The 23,960-nt window shown below is 42.2% G+C and overlaps 1 protein-coding gene across 3 annotated transcripts in view; it reads left to right on the top strand.

The window, feature by feature from the left end:
• Positions 1-903: 903 nt before the first annotated feature.
• The window catches only part of LOC137095237 (heterogeneous nuclear ribonucleoprotein R-like), a 49,447-nt gene continuing 26,390 nt past the window's right edge, over positions 904-23,960 (top strand). Inside the window, exons 1-2 of one of the 3 annotated variants that reach the window (XM_067461672.1) lie at positions 911-986; positions 21,976-22,141. In XM_067461672.1, the coding sequence (XP_067317773.1) occupies positions 21,985-22,141 (157 nt within the window). In that variant the 5' untranslated portion in view covers positions 911-986; positions 21,976-21,984. Of the gene's footprint in view, positions 987-21,972; positions 22,142-23,960 lie in introns of all 3 variants that reach the window. The other 2 variants (XM_067461673.1, XM_067461674.1) reach the window with 2 other exon arrangements.

The following is a 23,960-nucleotide window of genomic DNA, read 5'->3' as shown; positions in this document are numbered from 1 at the left end:
CTTCGGCTTGTGTAGGCCAGAGGAGAGGGACAAGCCTCTCTTTAGGTTTTCATTTCAGCATTTCAACACTTCTAAGTTGTTAAACCTTTCAATCCGGCCCCCCAAAAATATGAGGGACTGTGACCTGGCCTTCTGTTTAAACAGTTTGAGGACCCCTAGCCTAATGTTTAGACCAAGCATGGGCAAACTTGGGCCCTCCCGGTATTTTGGACTTCAACTCCCACCATTCCTAACAGCCTCAGGCCCTTAAGCAGCTGGGGGGGGGGGGGGGGGATAAAAGGGATTGAGGCTGTTAGGAATGGTGGGAGTTGAAATCCAAAACACCTGGAGGGCCCAAGTTGACTCAATGCCCGATCTATAATATGGCAGCATAGATTCAACCTAATGTTTAGATCAGGCCTATGCAAACTTGGACCCTCCAGGTGTTTTGGACTCCAACTCCCACAATTCCTGAGTCCATCTTAGACCCTTAAGCAACTAAAAGGGCCTGAGGATGTTAGGACTTGTGGGAGTTAAAGTCCAAAACACCTAGTGGGCCCAAGTTTGCATCGGCCTGCTGCTGCTGTTCATTCGTTCAGTCGCTTCCGACTCTTCGTAACTGCGAATCCCCGCATGTGAGCTGCCTTTCAAAGTCCCACGCGCCGGGCTCCCGCCTGTCTCTGTTGAGTCCATCCATCGACCCTGCCGACGCGCCACAGCCTTTCCTGGCTACGGATTGGTCAGGCCTCCCCGCACGCCGATTGGCCAGCGAGGCCTCCCTCGAGCGCCGCCCTCGGGCGCCGATAGGGTCTCCGGCCCGCCTCTCCGAAGTGCCGCCCCCGGATTGGTCGCGGGCGCTCTGTCCCTGGAAACAGTTCCGGGAAACCCCTCGCGTCGCTGGGCGGGGGGGGGGGGGGTCGGGCTCGTTGTCCATCAGGGGAGGGGAGAGGAGGAGCGCGCGCCATTTGCAGCCGCTGCTCCTGGCACTCCGCGCCGGTTCCGTCCTGGTAGGTCTCGCCGAGAGCGCCCGGCTGAGGTACTGGGGAAAAGGCCGGCAAGCGCGGCGGCGGGGCGTGGAAGGAGGCGGGGCGGAAGCGCGGGGTCTAGTAGCCCCTCCTTCGCCGCTTCGCTCCTGAGGCGCCTTTTGTGGCGTAGGCCCCGCGCGCTACAGGCGGCGGGAAGGGCGAGTTAGGCCTCTTGTCGTGCCTTCATTTTCCCAGGCTTGCGGGCTGCTTGGGCCTAGTCAGAAGGGGCTGGCAGGGACTAGATCTCTTTCAGCGACTAACTAGGGCTTGTTTCCCTGTGGGAGAGGCCTTTTTTTGTGCCATTTGCATGGCTGTTGCCTTCCTCTTCTTGCCCCGGTTTCGATCTCAGATAAACACGCGTGGAATCGTCACGCTCGCAGGGGCCTCTCGGTAGGGAGGTCTGCTTAGCTTGAACCCTATGGAAGGTCTCTCGATACAGATAAATTGCTGTATTTTGCTCGCTAGCTTCCAAAAGAGCTTTTTCCCCTCCATTGTTCTTTGAAAAGCAGACAAGTTTTTAAGCGGGCTTTAGGTTTAGCAGCTCTTTCTTCCCCATCTGACTTAAGGGCATTTTATTTATTTTGCACCCTATTGAGATATTTGTATTTGGCTTGCTTTGACTTTTCCGGGCTGTACTGGCCATACTCCAGAACAGTTCCTCGTGTTGTGGTGACCCCCCCAACCATAAAATTATTTTTGTTGCTGCTTCATAACTGTCATTTTGCTACTATTATGAATCGTAATGCAAATATCTGATATGCAGGATGTCTCTTCATTCACTGGACCTAATTTAAAACAAATACCTGATAATCCCAGATTTGAATACCGGTGGGGTTGGGAGGAGATTGATGTCATTTGGGAGTTGTAGTTTCTGGGATTTATAGTTAACCTACAATCAAAGAGGGAGCCCCCGGTGGCGCAGTGGGTTAAAGCACTGAGCTGCTAAACTTGTTGACCGAAAGTTTGCAGGTTCAAATCCGGGGAGCGGCGTAAGCTTCCACTGTCAGCCCCAGCTTCTGCCAACCTAGGAGTTCGAAAACATGCAAATGTGAGTAGATCAATAGGTACTGCTCTGGCAGGAAGGTAATGGCATTCCATGCAGTCATGCTGGCCACATGAGCTTGGAGGTGTCTACGGACAATGCTGGCTCTTCGGCTTAGAAATGGAGACGAGCACCACACCCCAGAGTTGGACACGACTGAACTTAATGGCAGAGGACAACCTTTACCTTTTTACCTACAATCAAAGAGCATTCTGACCTACACCGATGATGGAATTGAACCAATTTGGCACACAGAACTCCCATGACCAACAGCAAATACTGGAAGGGTTTGGTGGGCATTGACCTTGAGTTTTGAAGTTGTAGTACACCTACATCCAGAGAGCACTGTGAACCCAAATAATGATGGATCTCCACCAAACTTGGCACAGGTACGCAATATGCCCAAATGTCAACACTGGTGGAGTTTGGGCAAAATAGACCTTGACATTTGGGAGTTATTGTTCAAATTTATAGTTCCAACAAAGAGGATTCTGAACCCCACCAAGGATAGAATTGGGCCAAACTTCCCACACAGAAGTTTGGTAACCCCTCTGACACCCCCTCGTGACACCCCCCAAAGGTCCTGACCCCCAGGTTGAGAAACACCGCTCCAGAAGGATTATCTCCTTACTTTTCGCCCACATCTGTGGCGGGCATCCTCAGAGGTTGTGAGATCTTTGGAGCTGGAAGGCCATTAAATGCTAATCTAGGTGACCAACTGCAACATTTACACTTGTCTCAAGCAGACAAGAGTTCTTTCTCCCACCCTGGACATTCCACATATATAATCCTCACTTGCCTAGTTTCCAACAGACCCTTTCACCTCTGAGGATGCCTGCCATAGATGCAAACAAAATGTCAGGAGATAATGCTTTTGGAACATGACTATACAGCCTGGAAACTCACAGCAACTCAGAGATTTTGGCCATGAAAGCCTTGGACTACACAGATTTTAATCTGATATCCTTATGGTTGGTTATGTGCAAGAAGATGATGACTTGTGAATATTTTTTTTACCTGTTGCAATTGTGATCTTTATAAGCCCTGGATTTATAGCTGGCTATTTGGAATTGTGAGTTGAAGTCCAAAACACCTGGAGGACCCAAGCTTGCCCATGTCTGGTTTATAGGCTATCTAAGTTATTTTCTACATCATTGACATTTACAAAGTGTACTTTCTTCTTGCACTCTACATGAAATCAGAACTCTGTAATCATGTCCTTATTTCTAAAAACCGCTTCCTCGTTCGTGTGTGTGTGAAAACTTGTAGAATAGCTTTCTACAGTTGCACCCATCAATGCCTGTTTTCAGTGATACACTTTTATTTGAGAAAAATAGAATAGATGTAAATTTTCAGTTCTGGAACACTTGCAGTGCTTGCATCTTTACCGATTTAAACATTGATTTAATTGTAGGTTTGTGGACTTCCATCTTGCAAGGTTTTAAAATGAAAATTTTAAAATAGGATAAGCTTTGGGTTACTTTGTATGTTTTTGGTCATAACCTTATTCTTGTAGATACAGTTAATTGTCGGAAAGCAGGAGCTCCTGATGGCACAATGGATTAAACCCATGTGTTTTGGGGAGTGGGGTGAGTTCCTGTCTGTCAGCTTCAGCTTCTCATGCGGGGACATGAGAGAAGCCTCCCACAGGATGGTAAAACATCCGGGCGTCCCCTAGGCAACCTCCTTGCAGATGGCCAATTCTCTCACTCCAGAAGCAACTTGCAGTTTCTCAAGTTGCTCCTGAACCGGGGGGGGGGGGGGGATCAGAAATCAGTGGTGTTGGTTAGTGAGAGTTGCAAGCCTGTTATAGCAGATAAGTATAACTCCGAGTAAGACTTAGTGAAAACTTTGGGACTTTTTCTTATTGAACTTATTTAGGTTTAACCTTTCATGTTACCAAACACTGATGTAGTCAGACATCTGTGGTAACTTGGGAGATCCAGCAGCACCTATACAAATAACTGTTAAGGGTTTTTATCAGTTCCAAGGACCGGAGGTAGCAATCTTTATAGGATTTGTTTGTCTGAATCCTGTTAATAGAATTGGAGCTGTATCTCAATAGTGCAAGGCAAAAAAAAGAGGAGGGGGAGAGCTGAGAGTTTCAAGTGCATGAAACAAAATGAAGTGGAGACCAGGATGGCATATCTGGATCACAAAGAGTTACCACTGGCCCATAGAGCCCCTCCCCCTGCTCCAGCTCCCATCCTAGGCTAGTTGAGAGAATCAATGGCATGACTTTGGGTAGGAGTGACTCCTAGGGCCAATTCTTTCTTTTCACATGTTCCTTGCTGTCCAGAATGGGATAAATTGTGGCATGTGAAGCAAGTGTAACTCAAATCAGTAGATTGATGAGCTGCTTTCTCAAGTGCTGAGTCAGCTAAACATTACTTCTGTAATCAGTGTGTGTAAAGGGAAGATATTGTCCTCTGGTGCTAACCAGTTCACCAGATTGGTACTAGGATCATTATGGTTCCCAGCCATAGCCAAGCAGCACACCTCTTTATAGGTTCTCCCCCCACCTCAAAGTAGTTTTCCCATTCATAGAATGCCTCTTTGGATTGCCTCCCTGGAAATTGTCTTCAAACAGTGGAGTGGATTGTCCAAACATTTCACTATGGGACTACAAAGAACAAGGATAATACCTTTGAAGCAAATGATGACTAGGATGATAGCTGATAATAGCATATTGATTAATTTGAATCCACAAAAAACACAATTTAGAAATGAGCAAAATAAAATAAAAAGCAGAAATACTGGTTCTGTGGAATATTGATAGTCAACCACACTTCTGCTCTTATCTGCACTGCATCTGTGTATACAGGTATAACATTTCTAGATATTTTGATGTTAAACCAAACTAAAACTTGCTGTATTTCATAGCAACATAAAAAGTTGTATTTATAAGTTTGCATATAAAATTCTACTGTTTCATATATTAAATACAATGCCAAACAGAGAGCTCTAAATGCCTGTACCCTGTGCTACATGAACATGTGTATTTCAGTTTTGTCATCTGAAAAGTAAAGAATAGAAAAAACAAACCTGGACATTTTGCAATAAACCATTAGAACCTTATTAGTCTCAGTTGCAATTTTAACAGCAAGGATAATGGCATACTTGGATGTAAAGTGTAACTTTTCCTTTAAAATATTGAACTTTTCAGTTTAGTTGTGTATGCTTTTGTTTCTAATCAGTTTCTGAAAGATTAACTTATAGATTTGACCTTCACTTTTGTCATGATTTTCAGGAAACTTGAGTTTGCATGAAGTGGCAACAGCCCAGCCCCTAAGTGCAGAAGTATATCTTGAATTTGATGATTGCATATTTCTGCAGCATGCATAAGAACTACTGTTACTTAATCATATCAGTTATCTCATGTGCAGATTGCTCTGGTATGCTGTTGTCCCATTAAAAAAACATTTCATTGTTTCCAAAAGAAAAAGAATTACAGTCAGTCATCCTGTTCCCCCAACCCTATCTTTGGGAAAAATATGATGAAAATAAATTCACCCTTATCACCTCAAATGTTATATTTCTCCTCCTTTGGCGCTTCATATTTTTTTGTCTGTGCCTCACTTTTTACATTGATTACACTTTGCTTTACCAGCACTAAGAACCTATAAGATAGGAATGGAACATATATGTTGTTGGAATGCAGTTTCTTGCCATTGACCATACTGTTTAAGGGTTATGGGTATTGCAGGTCAGAGATACCTGGAGGTCACAGTTGTTTGCCCCGTGTTGTAAAATGTGGTATCATATCAAGAAACTGATCATGAAAATTGAATGGGAAGCAAGACATGATATAATCCCTACTTTTGCACTGGGTTTTTCACTCAGAGCAAAGGGAAAAACATATGGAACTCCCTTCCGAGGGATATTAAATCGGCCCCCTCCCTCCTGACTTTCTGAAAAAAGTGAAGACCTGGCTCCTTGAGCAAGCTTTTGAGAATGCAGCTGAATAGATAACATGGAACTATGAATGATGAACATGGAATGGCTAGATGATGTTACTGGATAACATTTTTAACAAGATGACACTGATGTTTATATTCTTTAAAGGTTTTTATTTATGTTTTATATTGTAATGTTGATTGTTTTTAATGGCATGTTTATGAATGCCTGACATTGAATTGTGCCAATCTGTAACCCGCCTTGAGTCGCCATATGGCTGAGAAAAGCAGGCTATAAATATCGTAAATAAATAAATAGAGGATTTTGCCTTTTGCCTGAATTTTAAATTCTGATATTATTGATTCTCAGACTTTGGATTTCCCATGAAATAAACATGGAGGGGTTTTTTTGGTCGAGAAGCTGGTTGTTATTTGGAGCAGATTCTGATAAGCGGTGGTGGTTTCAGAATGAAAGTTGGTTAGCTTGATACAAGCATGTCTCCACCTTCTGTATGGAGTGAGTTTACAGTATTTAGATATTTGCCATAGTTTTATATTTTCAAAAAGAAGATGTCATTTTTATAGAAAAAATAAAATATGATAATATCCACATATTAATGATAGAAAATTCTTGTGTAGCTGACTATATTTTAGTCAGGTTATATTTTTGAGTGTTTATGTGTCTAAACCATAATGAAACTGGGTTCCTCAACTACTGCAAGACACAAAACACAAACATAACAGTAGAGTTAAAGCCTTCATTGTGAAAACTCTGGTACTCATCTACCAGAGTTATTGGCCAACATCCCACAATCAACTAGGCACAACCCATGAGTGGGCTATGTCATCTATCATACCCCTATGTCATCAACCCCTCATGCCCTCTATAAAGGTTTTAGGGAATAATTTTGCTAAGGGGCCATGTTTTGGGATAAATGCTTTTTTCAAACGAGTTAACCAGAATCCTCATTAGGTTTTAATAAAAGCCCACCCCTTCCCTGAAGTGAAAGCAGACCAGACCAAAGATCTACTAGTTGTGGTGAAAGTGGCCCCCATGGAGTTTTGGGACTTTGAAAGAACTTTGTATAATAAATTTAGATTCCACTTTTTTTTAGGCGGCAATGTTTTTTCTGTGTGGAGGCATACGAGAATGAATCATAGAATCTTTCCGTTGGTAGAACCATAAAGGCCATCAACTCTAATCTCTTTCCATGCAAGAAAATACAAAAACATGCTCTTGAAAGACATCCATCCAACCTCTGTTTGAAGACCCCAAAGGCAGAAAGGCCAGTACCTTTCAAATCACTGTATTTCACTGTTACAGTAAAAAAATAAAAGACAATTTAGATATTTGCCTTTTAGAAATGTTGAAATATTTTTCCTTCAATATTTCAATCCTCTAGGACAATATTTCAGGATGATAGAGGATTGTTATTATGTCAGTATGGGAATTGTATACCCCTCCAGACATTTTAACCTTCACTCTTAATATTCCTCATTGTCCATGAAGGTTAGGGGATTTGCAAAGAGACCTGCAGTTTCCATCCTTACATTAACTACTATTAATGATGATGATGATTATATGTATATTTTAAATTTTTTAACCCACCCTCTCTCCCCAGAGGGACTTACTATAAGAAACAAGTGGCCTTAATTCTGTGTGGTACACTGAATTTTATGTATTTCTTTATATATGGTAATCAGTGCCGTTTTCTTCATATGAATACAATGGTATCATGCAGCACTGGCAATAGATTAGAAAGCTTCAGATTGCCACAAAACTGATCTCAAACAGTTGGGAAAATAATTCGTTTTACTTTAAAATGCAAAGTGTGATTTACAGAAATAAGACAGTAGCGGAATATTTAAAGTTTTTCTTACTGGCCTAAAATTTGGTGGCATCCATTACCAGAATGAAAAGTGTTTGACTGCTTACTTTGTGCAAGCTATGGTCACAGCCCATCAAATAAAACTTTGCTGTTGAAATAACATTATGTTAAGCTGGCAAATTTTCAGGACGTAGTAGTATTTTTTTCTGTTTTCTACATTAATACATTGAATTCTGCTCATTGGATGGTTACTTGCAAGTTATGATTACTATATGAAGTATTAGTTTTAGTGATCAGCACTTAGAAATCTTTAAAAGCCTTAATTCATTTTTTTATTCGACTTTGCCTCTTCTAATAGCTCTGTCTCTAAAGTAGTGGTGTAGATCACTTTTGTTGTAGTGATTAAATAAAATACCATTTGGTGTCTGGTCAAATGGATTATATTTTCCATGGGTCAGCAAAGCTGACAGGAAATATTTGAGAAGTTAGTGGTGACTTTTTGAAAATTATACTTTTGCAGTTGTCTCATTGACTTTTACTAAAAGTTTTTTCTCATTGAAATGGAAGATTTGTGTAGCTGCTTCTTGAGAACTCAGTGCTGGAGTTACTCCTTTAGACTTGAAGTCGCTCTCTTTATACCTATCTGTGAAGCTGCTCTTTGGATACCTAATTGTGAAGCTGCCCTTTAGTTGTGAAGCTGCTTTTTAATATCTTGTTAATATCCTGTTAATATCTGTGAATATCTGTATCCAACCATCAGTCACCAGCTGACATCATATATCCTCGGCTTGCCAAGGGTCAGTCGTCTTTTACTCATCCAATAGGGAGTGTATGCGGTTAGGGAAGTAGATTTATTTGATTCACTGACCAATTTCAGTGTTATTTCTGTGTTTTATTCTTGGTAGGGGTTTTGATAGTGTACATTGTATTGAATGCTGGGGCGGTTCTGAGCCATCTATTTATTGAAAGATTACCAACAGCTGCAGCTTGAAGGATATGAGTAGAGGAATGGCTTAGCTTCCATGGGTCTCAAGGTCAAGCTGCTGGTATCTCCCAAGCCATTCTGCTTTACAAATCGCACCTCCTCTTCCCTTCTCCTTATTATATGTAGATTTAGTACAGTTAATTGCCAATTCTTTGCCGATATTATTGCACTGTAAATGAAGGCCATTGTAATTTAACTCCTCTTCATGCTACTGCGATAGACAATGGATTTGCACCTTAATCAACAGAGGAACACCTGCTGATTAGAAATCTCAATGTTACTCTTGAACTGTCGTTTTAAGCTTGCATTTGCACTTTATACCGTGCACTTTACAATCTTCTTCAATAATGGTCAAATGGCCGGAGAGAACTGGAGATGGTTTTATGAATCAGAGAAGTGGAGCTACAACAACGATGAAAGTGATGCATTGATAATTGGCCGGGGCAATGATATGCTACATAACAGTGCAATATTACAATGTCGGTATGTGAAGAACGGGGATGGGAGGGAGGGGGAGGGTTCCAGTCCTCGGGGGCCCCCATAGAGGTGATGACGGGGAGGGGGAGATACGGGAAAGGGATAGTTAAGAAACCAATTCGGCCAATTCGTGAACAAATCCTGAAGAAAATTCCAAAATGTTCTCCTGACTTGGTAAACGTGGGTTCCAAGGTAGATGGTCCTCCTGGATTGAAGGTGGTGCTGTTGAACGCCAGATCTGTCAATGGGAAAACATCAATCATCCAGGATTTGATACTGGAGGAAAAGGCAGATCTGGCATGCATCACGGAGACCTGGTTGGACGAGACTGGAGAGGTGAATCTCACCCAGCTTTGCCCACCAGGTTATGCTGTGCAGCACCAACCGAGACCCGGGGGGCGGGGAGGCGGAGTTGCAATAGTCTATAAAGATTCCATCTCCTTGATCAGAGGCCCAGCCTTACAGTCGACGTTGTTTGAATGTGTCCACCTGAGGCTAGGAGACCGGGACAGAATAGGGCTGTTGTTGGTGCACCGACCACCCCACTGCACCTCAGCCGCCCTACCTGAGCTTGCAGAGTTGGTCTCAGGCCTGGCATTGGAGTCCCAGCGACTTGCAGTGCTGGGGGACTTCAATGTACATGCGGAGTCCACTCTTTCAGGAGCGGCTCAGGACTTCATGGCCACCATGGCAACTATGGGGCTGTCCCAACTAGTATCTGGCCCTACCCACTGTGCTGGACACACACTTGACCTGGTCTTCTGTCAGGGCTGGGAAGAAGGTGGCAGTGTGGAGGAGCTGTCAATCTCTCCTTTGCCGTGGACCGACCACCATCTGATTAGGTTTAGACTCGTTGCAACTAACCTCCGCAGGGGTGGTGGACCCATTAAGATGGTCTGCCCCAGGAGGCTTATGGATCCAGAAGGACTCCTAATGGCTCTTGGGGATGTTTCCGCTGCCTTGGATGGTGATTCTGTTGATGCCCTGGTCGCTCACTGGAATAGGGAGCTGACTAGGGCAATAGACACAATTGCTCCGGAGCGCCCTCTCTTAAGTTGCCGAGCGAAACCTGCCCCTTGGTTCAACGAGGAGTTGGTGGAGCTAAAGCGAACAAAGAGATGGCTAGAGAGCGTGTGGAGGAAAAAGCCCAGCGAGCCAAACCGAATACATCTACACCTTTATCTAAGGGCATATGGCGCGGCAATAGTAGTCCGAGTAGTCAGAGAGTTGTTGAATCCCACCTCGAGTGGGTCCCCTGATGACTCGGCAGCGCGCTGTGAAGCATTTGCTCAGTTCTTTGCGGACAAAGTCGCTTTGATCCACACGGGCTTTGACACCACATTAACTGCAGTCTCTGAGGATGTAACTCAAGCATCTGCTTGTCCAATTTTGTTGGATTCGTTTCAATCTGTTCAACTCGATGAGGTCATCAGGGTTCTGGGACAGGCGAGACCTACCACATGCATCCTAGACCCCTTCCCTTCCTGGCTGGTAAAAGAAGCCAGAGGGGGTTTGGCTGAGTGGGTAACGGTGGTGGTTAACGCCTCCCTTCGGGAAGGCAAGATTCCAGCCAGCTTAAAACAAGCTGTCATCAAACCGCTGTTGAAAAAACCATCACTAGACCCCACTCAATTCGTCAACTTTCGGCCAGTTTCCAATCTCCCCTACTTGGGCAAAGTCCTGGAACGTGTGGTGGCCTCGCAACTCGAGGAATTCCTGGTGGACACGGACTATCTAGATCCATAATAGTCTGGCTTTAGGCCGGGACATGATACTGAGACAGCCTTGGTCGCCTTAGTTGATGATCTGCGCTGGGAACTGGACAGGGGGAGTCGACCTTCGATACCATCGACCACGATATCCTTCTGGGATGCCCCGCAGGAATGGGTCTTGGGGGTACTGCCTTGCAGTGGCTCCGGTCCTTTCTCGAGGGTCGCTCCCAGAAGGTGTCACTAGGGGACTCCTGCTCGACTCCTCGGCCATTGCACTGTGGAGTCCCACAGGGCTCAATACTGTCCCCTATGTTGTTTAACATATACATGAAGCCATTGGGAGAGATCATCCGGAGTTTTGGGGTGCGATGTCATCTGTACGCAGATGATGTCCAACTCTATCACTCATTTCCACCTACCACTAAGGAGGCTGTTCAGGTCATGAACGTCTCGGACTGGATGAGGGACAACAGATTGAAACTAAATCCAGACAAGACAGAGGTACTCCTGGTCAGTCGTAAGACCAAACAGGGTACGGGGTTACAGCCTGTCCTGGACGGGATCACACTCCCCCTGAAAGCTCAGGTACGCAGTCTGGGAGTTCTGGATTCATCACTGAGCCTGAACCCAAGGTCTCAGCGGTGGTCAGGGGAGCATTCCCACAATTAAAACTTGTGCACCAGCTGCGTCCGTACCTTGGGAGAGCTGACTTGGCCACGGTAGTACACGCTTTGGTTACATCCCGCTTAGACTACTGCAACGCTCTCTACGTGGGGTTGCCTTTGAAGACTGCCCGGAAGCTGCAGCAAGTCCAACGCGCGGCAACCAGATTACTAACGGGGGCTGGGTACAGGGAGCACACCACTCTGCTGTTACGCCAGCTCCACTGGCTGCCAATTAGCTTCCGAGCACAATTCAAAGTGCTGGTGTTGACCTATAAAGCCCTAAACGACTCCGGCCCTGTTTACCTCTCTGAACGTATTCTCCCCTACAAACCATCAAGATTATTAAGATCATCTGGAGAGGCCCTACTCTCAGTCCCACCGGCCTCGCAAGCGCGCCTGGTGGGGAGGAGGGACAAGGCCTTGGTGGTGGCCCTGCGACTCTGGAACTCTCTCCTTCTGGAGGCCAGAACCGCCCCATGCATCCTAACATTTAGGAAACGGGTGAAGACGTGGCTGTGGAGTCAGGCCTTCGATGAATGAGACAACACCATAGGACCCTGGATGGAAGTTGATGGAGATCCATCTTAATAGGGCAACTGACCACTGTAGTTTCATATATAGTGTTTTTAAAGTTGTTTTTGTAATTGTGATACATTATATTTTAATTAGTGTATATGTTTTTTATGGCTGGAAACCGGGCTGAGTCCCTCAATGAGGTTGAGAAGCTCGGTTTGAACAACTTAAGAACATGTTTGGAAATATAACTTGGTTACATTACCTTCAAATTAAAGAGCACTTCAAACAAGATCAAAAAATTGGATTTGACTGGGAAGAAAACACATGGGACAAAGTTTTAAAAATTGAGAAGAAGGTAGTCACAATTCTTTATAATAAATTGATCCAATGGCAAACGGAAAAGGAGCAAGTTAAAAATTGTATGATTAAATGGGCCGAAAATTTAAGAAGGCCCATTCAATTTAGAGAATGGGAACAAATGTGGAATAAAAAGTTGAAATATACTTATGCCATGGACTTGAAGGAAAACTGGTATAAAATGTTCTATAGATGGTATTTGACTCCGAATAAACTAAGCCATATGTACCCAAATGTCTCAGATAAGTGTTGGAAATGTGGAGAACAAACGGGCACATTCTTCCACATGTGGTGGACGTGTAAAGAAACAATTAAGTTCTGGGCATCTATACATGAAGAAATATAAAAGATATTGAAGAGAAGTTTTAAAAAGAAACCTGAATATTATTTACTAGGATTTACGGACTCTGATCTTAGAGTGGAGGAAAATGAAGATAAACTACTTACATACTTTACTACTGCGGCAAGAATTATTTATGCCAAATTTTGGAAAAATGAACAGATACCTACTGCTGAAGAATGGTTGGAGAAAGTTAAAGAAATTAGAGACATGGATGAATTGACATTTTTAATGAGAAGAAATACCGGGAAACCGAGAACAGATTGGACTTCTTTTTATGACTATGAAAAGAAATTTAGAAAAATATTAGAGGATAAGAATATACAAGAGTAAAAGAAGTTGACGGAAAAGATCCTGATGTTGGAGTGGAAGTCATTTTAGAATAGTTTAGGTTAGTTTAGTTTTCTTTTTTGTTTTGTTTTTGTTTGTGTTTTTTTTCTCTTCTCTTTCTCTCTTTTCTTTTCCTACTTTTCTATCTCCTTTTCATTGTTCCCCCTCTTTCGTTGTTTTGTTTTATAAAATACTTAATAAAAATCATTTAAAAAAAAAGAGAGAAGCTCGGTATAGAAAACTGTGAAATAAATAAATAAATAAAATAAGATTGAAGGTGCTTCAGTTTAGTTATGTAAGGGATCACGGGTTTAGAGTGCAGAGTCCCTTTTCGAAGAAATCCACAGAGTCCAATTGGTTCATGTAAGACACATTTAATCAAGCTGATCAACATGAGACGGACAGAAGCACTTGTTTGTGCTTTCAAAGACTGCCCGCCCCCATCTCTTGAACTCTGCATATCTTTATACCCCAATGCAAAAGGGAAAGTACCACCAACATCAATTTTAACCTTTTACTGTGAGATCAACAATTTTAACCTTTAACAGAAGAATACTTTTTTCTTCTTCATGGAAAGTACCTTCTTGTAACCTTTGAAGTTAACCACATCCTGTGTAACACAGTACCTTCTTGTTTCTTTCGTATTGCTATTTTGCTACAGAGGAAGGGTATGTTTCTTTTTTGCTATTAATTTAATTCAAAGCCCCTTGTTTAGTATTTGCAAATTTCGCTCAAAGACCCTTTCATTCCTTCATTTGTTTTGTGTGTGTCTGTGTGTGTGTGTGACATGTCTCTGTGCTGTGGGCAACGTCTCTATTGACCCCCTATATAGTAATCCATGTCTAATTGGGTAACCATGCGGTTTAACCAATCCATTTCTAACTGATTTGTGTGGTGGGAAAGGTGGTGTTTGTAGAACTACATCCACCAATTGGATAGTTGTTGTTGTTTTTTTTCAGGCTTAACAAGCAACACTATTTATTTATCGTGTCATCAGCAACCATTGTATTACAATTCTAACAGAGCAAAACAAACACAGAGATTAAAAAGAAAAAGAAAAGAAAAGAAAGAAAAAAAAACCACACAGATTTTGTAAATTTGGTATTTGGTTAAATGTCCTTTGACCAGTATCTGGCCACTTGGAGTGCCTCTGGGGTTGCCGCAAGAAGGTCCTCCATCGTGCATGTGGCAGGGCTCAGGGTGCATTGCAGCAGGTGGTCAGTGGTTTGTTCTTCTCCGCACTCGCATGCCGAGGATTCCACCCTGTAGCCCCATTTCTTAAGATTGGCTCTGCATCTCGTGGTGCCAGAGCGCAATCTGTTCAGTGCCTTCCAAGTCGCCCAGTCTTCTGAGTGCCCAGGGGGGAGTCTCTCTGGTATCACCCATGAATTGAGGTGCTGGATTTGGGCCTGCCACTTTTGGACTCTCGCTTGCTGGGGTGTTCCAGCGAGTGTCTCTGTAGATCTAAGAAAACTATGTCTTGATTTAAGTCGTTGACGTGCTGGCTGATACCCAAACAGGGGATGAGCTGGAGATGTCTCTGCCTTGGTCCTTTCACTATTGGCTGCTACTTCCCGGCGGATGTCAGGTGGTGCAATACCGGCTAAGCAGTGTAATTTCTCCAGTGGTGTGGGGCGCAGACACCCCGTGATAATGCGGCATGTCTCATTAAGAGCCACATCCACTGTTTTAGTGTGATGAGATGTGTTCCACACTGGGCATGCATACTCAGCAGCAGAGTAGCATAGCGCAAGGGCAGATGTCTTCACTGTGTCTGGTTGTGATCCCCAGGTTGTGCCAGTCAGCTTTCGTATGATGTTGTTTCTAGCGCCCACTTTTTGTTTGATGTTCAGGCAGTGCTTCTTGTAGGTCAGAGCACGGTCCAAAGTGACTCCCAGGTATTTGGGTGCGCTGCAATGCTCCAGTGGGATTCCTTCCCAGGTAATCCTCAGAGCTCGGGATGCTTGTCTGTTCTTAAGGTGAAAGGCGCATGTCTGTGTTTTAGATGGATTAGGGATCAGCTGGTTTTCCCTGTAATAGGCAGTAAGAGCACCTAGAGCTTCGGAGAGCTTCTGTTCTACCATCTCAAAGCTCCCTGCTTGAGCAGTAATGGCACGATCATCAGCATAGATGAAACTCTCTGTCCCTTCTGGCAGTGGCTGGTCATTTGTGTAGATGTTAAACATGGATGGAGCAAGCACGCTCCCCTGAGGCAGGCCATTCTTCTGTTTCCGCCATCTGCTTCTCTGGCCCAGAAGCAACCAGAGACGACTTGAAGCATGCAAACCAGAGATAAGCAACACTGTTATTGCGATAATTTATTAACAAGTCGACTTTGGATTTTTTTCCCAACTATATATCAAAACTTTTGGATGTTGTAGCCCATGTGTGCCATGGAATGAATTCATGTCTAGATCTTCAACCTCTTCTCCGAAACAAATGCTGGAACATAGTGAACATGGGGTGATACGTCAGCCCACAAGGCACAGCTGGGGCCAGAGGTGATATTGTACACCAGAGCTCCACAAAGCTATCATTGCGGCTGGGGCCATAGGTGTTTCACACAAAGCTCCACACAGCCCTCAATGCCCTGTCTCTCAAGCATCTGATCCTGGCGGCATCTGGGCCATCAGGGACTTGGAGAACATATCAGGATGACCTCTGACAGTATCTAATACCCCTTTCAGAACAACCTCTGGGTGTCATGACCAGGACTAGGAAAAAAAGACGAGTCTTTGGCACTTTTTCAGGACATACATTAAAACTACAATGTTGTCTGTGAAACCTTTTTTTTTAGAATATAAATTTTTGTCTCTAATCTTTTTAGTATATCTGCAGTCACTTAATACCAATAACCACCTTTAAGAAACAATATATGACTTTTGGGCTAATTGAGTTCAGTGTGGGACCACTCCAACTTGTCTGAAAGCATTTAGAATCACATGTCTGTACAACTACAGAAACTTAAAGAAAGAAAAGATCATAACAACAATATCACAATATATAAGTGAAGGGCGTAACAGTTCATAGAGTCCATAGGCTCGGAGTTGGAGGTCTGATCGTGTGCAGGGCACCCGAATGGGGCTACAGGATCTAGCCTCAAAACTTCTCGTCCTCTGCAGTTGAGCATAGAGTCCATAGCTGTTTTCAGAGATGTGCTGGTCCATAGGCATCTGTCCAGTGTTCTTGGTCCTAAGGAATCTTAAACTAAAATCTATCTCTTTAAACATTTATTCAATTTTGAATTATAAAGTGTAGATTATAATATGAGGGCAACACAACAAGTATTCCAGTCTTTTAGTTCAGTTACTGTGTATATCTAGTAGCAACAACAATTTTTTTTAGCCAGTTTGCCTTATCAAAAACAGTCATTATAAACACAACATACAACATATCTGGTCCTCTTTAAGTAGAATACAAATATATAGGAGTTCATGTAACAAATCGAAGTCAAAATAATAATATTTGGAAATTGCCCATCTAGACATAAATGGGTTCTAGATGCAGAGCACACAGAACAGGTTAGTTCTTTTACAAAAATTGTCCCCATGATATTATATGGAACTGAAATCTGGGGCCTAAGCAAATTCCTAATACTGGAACAGGCACAATCAAAATTTCTAAGACAGTTACTTAGTGTTAACATTAAGACCACCGCTGCTGCAGTCAGAACAGAGCTAGAAATATATTCTATCATTTAAACAAACACGTTTTTCTTATATATAAATAATTATCTTTGTTTAGCAAAACTAATCCCCTACATAGGTAAACATATTATTTTATCATCACCTCTTCCTTATGCAATATATTTAAAACACCTCCTTATATTAGCATTGTGTTTTGTTCCTTTTCTTTTCAACAAATGCAGGTGAGGCTACATGACTTTTTGAGATCCCTTTTACTAAAGCATCAGTTCTTTTGATAAGAGCATAATTCCTCTTCTTAACAAGTTTTGAAATGAATTATAGCTTGGAGGAAGCTGTTACCCGCAACGTGGTTGTTTTTTTGTTTTTTTTTTGATGCATGAAAAGATCTACAGACAGTTTTTTTTCTTCAAACATAGCATTAGAGATAATTCAAAAACACTATCCCTCTTTTCATAGAATCCTAGAGTTGGAAGAAACCTCGTGGGCTATCTAGTCCTACCCGCTGTCTAGAAAACACTGCACTCAAAGCACTCCCAACAGATGGCCATCCAACCTCTGCGCAAAAACCTCCAAAGAAGGAGCTTCTGGGGCAGAGAGCCTCACTGTCGAACAGCAATTACAATCAGGAAGTTCCATCGCTCAGTGTCCCAGTCTCCAGGGCAGCAGAAAACAAACTTGCTCCTTGCTCTTTATGACTTTCTCTCACATACCTACACACTACTATCATGTATCCTCTCAGCAATATATTTTTTCCTTCAGGCTAAACATGTCCAGCTCTTTAAGCCGCTCCTCATAGGACATGTTCTCCAGACACGTTATCATTTTAGTCACATTTTTGAAGATACAATTTTCATTCCACAATTTTAATTATATCAATGTTCTAAACATACACACATCTATAAAAATAAAAATGTAATGCTCGCCTGTGGGACCAACACAACTCAAAACCCACTGGACAAAATGACACCAAACTTGGAAGGAACATGTCTATCAACCCAATGAGTGACCATTATTCTAAAAAAAAATGTAGATTGTCATTTGGGAGTTGTAGTTTCTGGGATCTATAGCTCACCCACAATCAAAGAGCATTCTGAGCCCCACCAATGATAGAACTGAACCAAACTGAAAAGAAGCACCATTAAAGCCTTGGCAGACCATGCAAAAAGAATCTGCAAAGCCCACCTCGACTGGGCTCTCCAGGCCAATGAATACTCCACCTCAGACATCAGGAGAGCTACAAGACCGAGAACAAGCCACGAGAATAAAGATGAAGACACCCCCCCCCCCCCCCGAGGAAAAGTGTTCCTGCCATACATCAAGGAAACCACTGACCGCATAGGGAAGCTGATGAGGAAACACAACATACAAACTATCTACAGACTCACCAAGAAAATCCAACAAATGCTCCGTTCAGCAAAGGACAAGAGGGATCCTCTCAGCTCTGCAGGAGTCTACCATGTACCATGCAGCCATGGACAAGTCTACATAGGAACCACCAAACACAGCAAAGCCCAAACACGAATCAAGGAACATGAAAGGCACTGCAGACTACTTCACCCAGAGAAATCAGCCATAGCAGAACACCTGATGAACCAACCTGGACACAGCATTTTATTTGAGAACACTCTCACAACCACCACGTCAGGCTACACAGAGAAGCCATCGAAATCCACAAGCATGTGGACAATTTCAACAGAAAGGAAGAAACCATGAAAATGAACAAAATCTGGCTACCAGTATAAAAAACTCTAAAATTACAACAGAGAGGAAACAAACAAAGACATCTAATCACATCTCAGCAAAGATTTGCCACAGGCTCTGTCAGACCATTATATGCTAATCAAGGTGGTCAGTTGAAACATTCACACCTAGCTCCAGCAGACAAGAGTCCTTTGTCTCACCCTGATCATTCCACAGATATATAAACCCATTTTGCCAATTCCAACAACCTCACTACCTCTGAGGATGCTTGCCATAGATGCAGGTGAAACGTCAGAATGCCTCTAGACCATGGCCATATAGCCCAAAAAAAAAACCTACAACAACCCACTGAACCAAACTTTCCACACAGAACCCCCATGACCTTCGCAAAGGTCCCATCCCCCACGTTGAGAAATGCTATCTATAGTCCATCCAGTCCAACTACTTTCACCAGGGCAAGAAAACATAATCAATGCCCTCCTGACAAACAGCTATCTAGCCATAGATATAGATAGATATGATTCACACACATATTTATATGACATATAATATCATAGATTTCAAAAAGGGACCCCTAAAGAAGGACAATCATATGCTGCATGTTGTAGAGTAGGCAAACCAGACAATCTCCACACCAGTACTGACAAAGAAACAAGGAGAAATACTGTTTACCCACAAGCATAAAGAAATTACATACATTAAAAACCAACACTTTCTCATTACTCTTCCAAATCACCAGACTGGGCCACAGCAGCGTGTGGCAGGGAGCGGCTAGTAATTCATATATTTACACATTCCATTCACTGGACAATCTAACTTCAAACTGTTTGGGTATCAGCCAGCATGTCAACGACTTGAATCTAGAAATAGTTTTCTAAGATCTACAGAGACACTCACTGGAACACCTCAGCAAGCAAGAGTCCAAAACTGGCAGGCTCAAACCCAGAACCTCTATCAATAGCTGATACCAAATGTGAGACTTCCCCCTGAGCACACAAAAGACTGGGCGACTTGGAAAGCACTGAACAGACTGCGCTCTGGCACCACAAGATGCAGAGCCAACTTCAAGAAATGGGGCTACAAAGTGAAATCTACGACATGCGAGCGTGGAGAGGAGCAAACCACAGACCATCTGCTGGAATGCAGCCTGAGCCCTGCCACATGCACAATGTAGGACCCTCTTGCAGCAACTACCTAGCAATTCCGGTCATGAAAACCCTCAACAACACACTCAAACTCTTTCTTTATCACGTTTCTCTTGACTTATTTCTCTTTTAAGTGGTTTTTGTTCTCTCTTGTATGCGGACACAAATGCAGACATAGTCATTATTTATATTTCTTGCTCCTGGAAAAAAAACCAAATTTATCCTTTTCTTTTGGTTCCATTGTTTCAATACTAGTTTACTATCTTAAGTACATTTGGCTCGCCAAACAAAGACAAACAACAAGAAACAAAGACAGACAGTTGACACTTTCTTCAACCAAACTCTTTAACACCTTTCAAAGACAAATCATTCTCACACACAATTTTCATACGATCTTTGTTACCTCCTGAGGAATCCACTGTCCCCTGATTTTACTATTACTCTTTTCCTATAATACTCTCCCTATCATTGAATTCCCTTTTATCTGTCAAGTATTTCTTATCCTATCTTTCCCCTAAGGCTTTCCTTGGTCCAAATGACCATCCTTGACACCTTAGTTTCTCTTTTGGCTTCTATCTGCGGTCCCCTATTGGACCACTTCAGTCTCTTTACTACTGAGGAAAGGTTCCATCCTGGATCCTAACCTCGGGATCCCATTTACCGTTGCAACTTCTAAGTTACCCTCCTGTGGCGGTGTCTATCTATCTGTTGCAAACTTCAAGACTAGACTACTGGTCCCCTTGACCTCCGCCCCTCTTGCAGGTAACTTCTATTTGTCTGAGGCAGAGTCTACCATTTCGTATCTCACTTCAAAGGCTAGACTACCAGAAACTGGTGGCCACTATTCGGCCCTGGCCTCCCTAGCGCGCTTGTCTATCTTTCTCATATTGGTTCGATATTGGAGCAATCTCACGAACTACAAACACAATATAAACTAATTTCTTCCCCCAAATACAGTTACAAGAAATACTTGCTCTGCACAGTTTCGCTTCCTCCGACCGGTCAGCAGTCCTCCTTTGGGTGTTACACTGTAACTTCTATTGGCAGTCCAACGCGGGACCGAACCCCAAGGTGCCATGAGCCGAGCCGCTGGTCTTTTGGTGGGGCCCCTCTCAGCTTGCGCCACCTCTGGATCCATGCCGTGTGGCTGGATTTCCAAAAATCTCTCTGCGGATTCCTCAGGATGACCACTCTCAGGATCCTGGACAAAGAGCCCCCAGAAAATGTAAGGGATCACAGGTTTAGAGTGCGGAGTCCCTTTTCGAAGAAATCCACAGAGTCCAATTGGTTCATGTAAGACACCATTTAATCAAGCTGATCAACATGAGACGGACAGAAGCACTTGTTTGTGCTTTCAAAGACTGCCCGCCCCCGTCTCTTGAAATCTGCATATCTTTATACCCCAATGCAAAAGGGAAAGTACCACCAACATCAATTTTAACCTTTTACTGTGAGATCAACAATTTTAACCTTTAACAGAAGAATACTTTTTTTTCTTCATGGAAAGTACCTTCTTGTAACCTTTGAAGTTAACCACAATGCCACATCCTGTGTAGCATTGTACCTTCTTGTTTCTTTCGTATTGCTATTTTGCTACAGAGGAAGGGTATGTTTCTTTTTTGCTATTAATTTAATTCAAAGCCCCTTGTTTAGTATTTGCAAATTTCGCTCAAAGACCCTTTCAGTTAAACTTTCTGGAATAATGTGCTGTAATTTGATACCCAGAGTTTAATACAAGTTCCCCTTGGTTGAAAATGATGTGCAATTTGTTTATTGACTGTTCCTCTTGTAAAAATAACATGTGGCATGTTCCTTTTTAAAAAGTGTTCTGGCATCCAGTGTGTTTAAGCAGCATGGCTTGTTTCTCTTATGTAATGAAATGTTGGGTTAGAGGGAAGACATGGAAGTAAGTCAGAAAACTATGGGAAGGATAGAAAGCAAGTATTGACATTTGTATATTTAGCTCCTCTTCAGGCTTCTGTATTGAAAACATTGATCTCAAATCACTTTGAGACCAGTTTATGGTAGTAGCTGTTTTGTGCATTCCAGTGTAACTTCCCAAAATTATGTTAATCACAAAAATTAACTAAGGAACTAAAAAGTAGATTCAGTGTACATGAAGTGCTTAAAATTGTGCATTATTCCATGTACATGTTCCACAGTATTTAGGACTGTACTTTTTATTTCATTTAGGTGAGGTGCGATTTAAATGTGGTTTCAATGCAAGTCACTTGCAGCATGTTTACAAATTAGTTTAGAAAAATTCATTGTCCTACAAATTAGTTGTTTCTGGCTTTATGTAATATAGCTCCTGAATTTTTTCCAGCAGCATAATAAAATGGCTAATCAGGTGAATGGTAATGCGGTACAGTTAAAAGAAGAGGAAGAACCAATGGATACTTCCAGTGTAACTCACACAGAACACTACAAGACACTGATAGAGGCAGGCCTCCCACAGAAGGTGGCAGAGAGACTTGATGAAATATTTCAGACAGGTATAATATGCATTTCTTGTTTCTGATTGGTTATAAAAGTAAAGGCAAACAATTTTCAAATTTTTAGATCTTAAATTTTAAAATTGCTGTATTTTGCACTGTGTAGATTCGAATGTACTGCTGCTTTCACTTTGAGGTCAATTGGGTTAACATATGTTGACAGTATCTTAGATCTTCAGGATACTGTTTCATAGACACAGAAATGAAAATAGACATTCAACCTATTGAATTACAATTTTCTCTATAATTATTTGCTTCCACTTTCTATCAACAATTTATGATTACTATCTTAAACATTTACTAGATAGCTTATTGGGAAAAATAGTTTGCTTTGCTTACTTCAGGCTACATTTGAATTTTTGCTAGTATGTGAATTCTATGTTTGTCTAGTTCCTAGTGGGGAACTCAAGACATTTCAGTTATAACGCTGACCTGTTTGTTCAACAGTAATTGCGTGGAGCAAGTGGGTTCTCGTGTATTCTAAAGAGAGAGAGAGATCTTTTTTTTTTTTACTTTGGAAAAAAATCTTATTTTTGTATGTGTTGTACACCGCCATGAGTCGCCCTAAAGGGCTGAGAATGGCGGTTAATAAATGCAGCAAATAAATAAATAAATAAATAATAAAAGAGAAACTTCCTCTTTCTCTTTAGCATGCGTATTGTGAACATATTTAGACATGTAAATGGAACTGCTTCATGCCTGCCCTTAGTTCAGATATTTCAGTGGCAAGATGTAGGGTTTTCCCCCTAAATAATTACAAATGTTCCTCAAGTTTAGGCTGTTTTAAATAACACTGTTTTCTGTATGTACATATTTTGGCTCATGCGGCAGATCTGTCTTGGAAGACAGTTCCAGTGAGTGTCTGCCAGGTAGCTTTAATTTTCCTAAAGGGGCACTTTTCTAGTGTTGAACTACAAAGATGTGCACCTATTGACGTAAGTGTAGGTCTCTCAAGGAATGTACAGACTTTGAGAATGGCTTTCACTCAGGATGTATCATGAGAAGTCTGATATTTATGTAAATTTCAAAGTGCATTAATACTAAAAAAAAACAAAACCTGTTGCCTAGTAACCAAAATTTATTTGTAGAAATATATCTTCTATGTGTAAAATCTTACCCCAATGGAGTCTTTTAGTGTTGTTGGCTACTTTTCATTTTGTAGCTGGGGTGGAACTTCATGATTTCAATTTGCTGAGAGTTTTTCCTGTACAAATGCCTTCCGATATGCAGGATCAATTCTGAAATACAGTTTTCATGCACTGCTGTCTTATAGATTTGTGAGCAAAGATATTTCCAGTGGTCTTTAAAATCTTTAGTAATTATGCTAGGGATATTTATTGGAAGTCAGATTAACTATGTCAACATCTTACCATATAATATTGCTGAAACCAGCAGTGCTTATGAATTTTTTATACCTGCTACTAACTTTTAATCATGGAGTATGAAGTGCCGGTTCATCTTTAAATATATGCACTTCAGAACTGGTCCTAATGTATGTGGGACTGTACCTGTAAGTACAATATTGATCCACTTGAAATACATAACAGGGCTCAAAATAATGTCACTGGCTGAAAGGTTGTGGCAAAGTAGTATTTTATTGCAAAAGTGTGTAATGTAGATACGGAGATAATTTGTCATGTGTACTTCTTTTTTTGCTTAGTAGGAGGGTGGGACTTTCTAAGTTCTTCAGCAGCTACTCCAGCATACTGTAGTTAGATTATAAAGAACTCCTCCTTACATGTAGTTTACATTGCTGTTCCCAGAGAAAAAGTATCTTGAAGCTCTGAATGCAGATCATTTGGAATGCGAGCCAGAGCTC

This window comes from Anolis sagrei, chromosome Y, assembly GCF_037176765.1.
Source record: "Anolis sagrei isolate rAnoSag1 chromosome Y, rAnoSag1.mat, whole genome shotgun sequence".
NCBI classification, from domain to species: domain Eukaryota; kingdom Metazoa; phylum Chordata; class Lepidosauria; order Squamata; family Dactyloidae; genus Anolis; species Anolis sagrei.
Note: the sequence above shows the minus strand (reverse complement) of the source record. Positions and strands in the feature narration are given on the sequence as shown.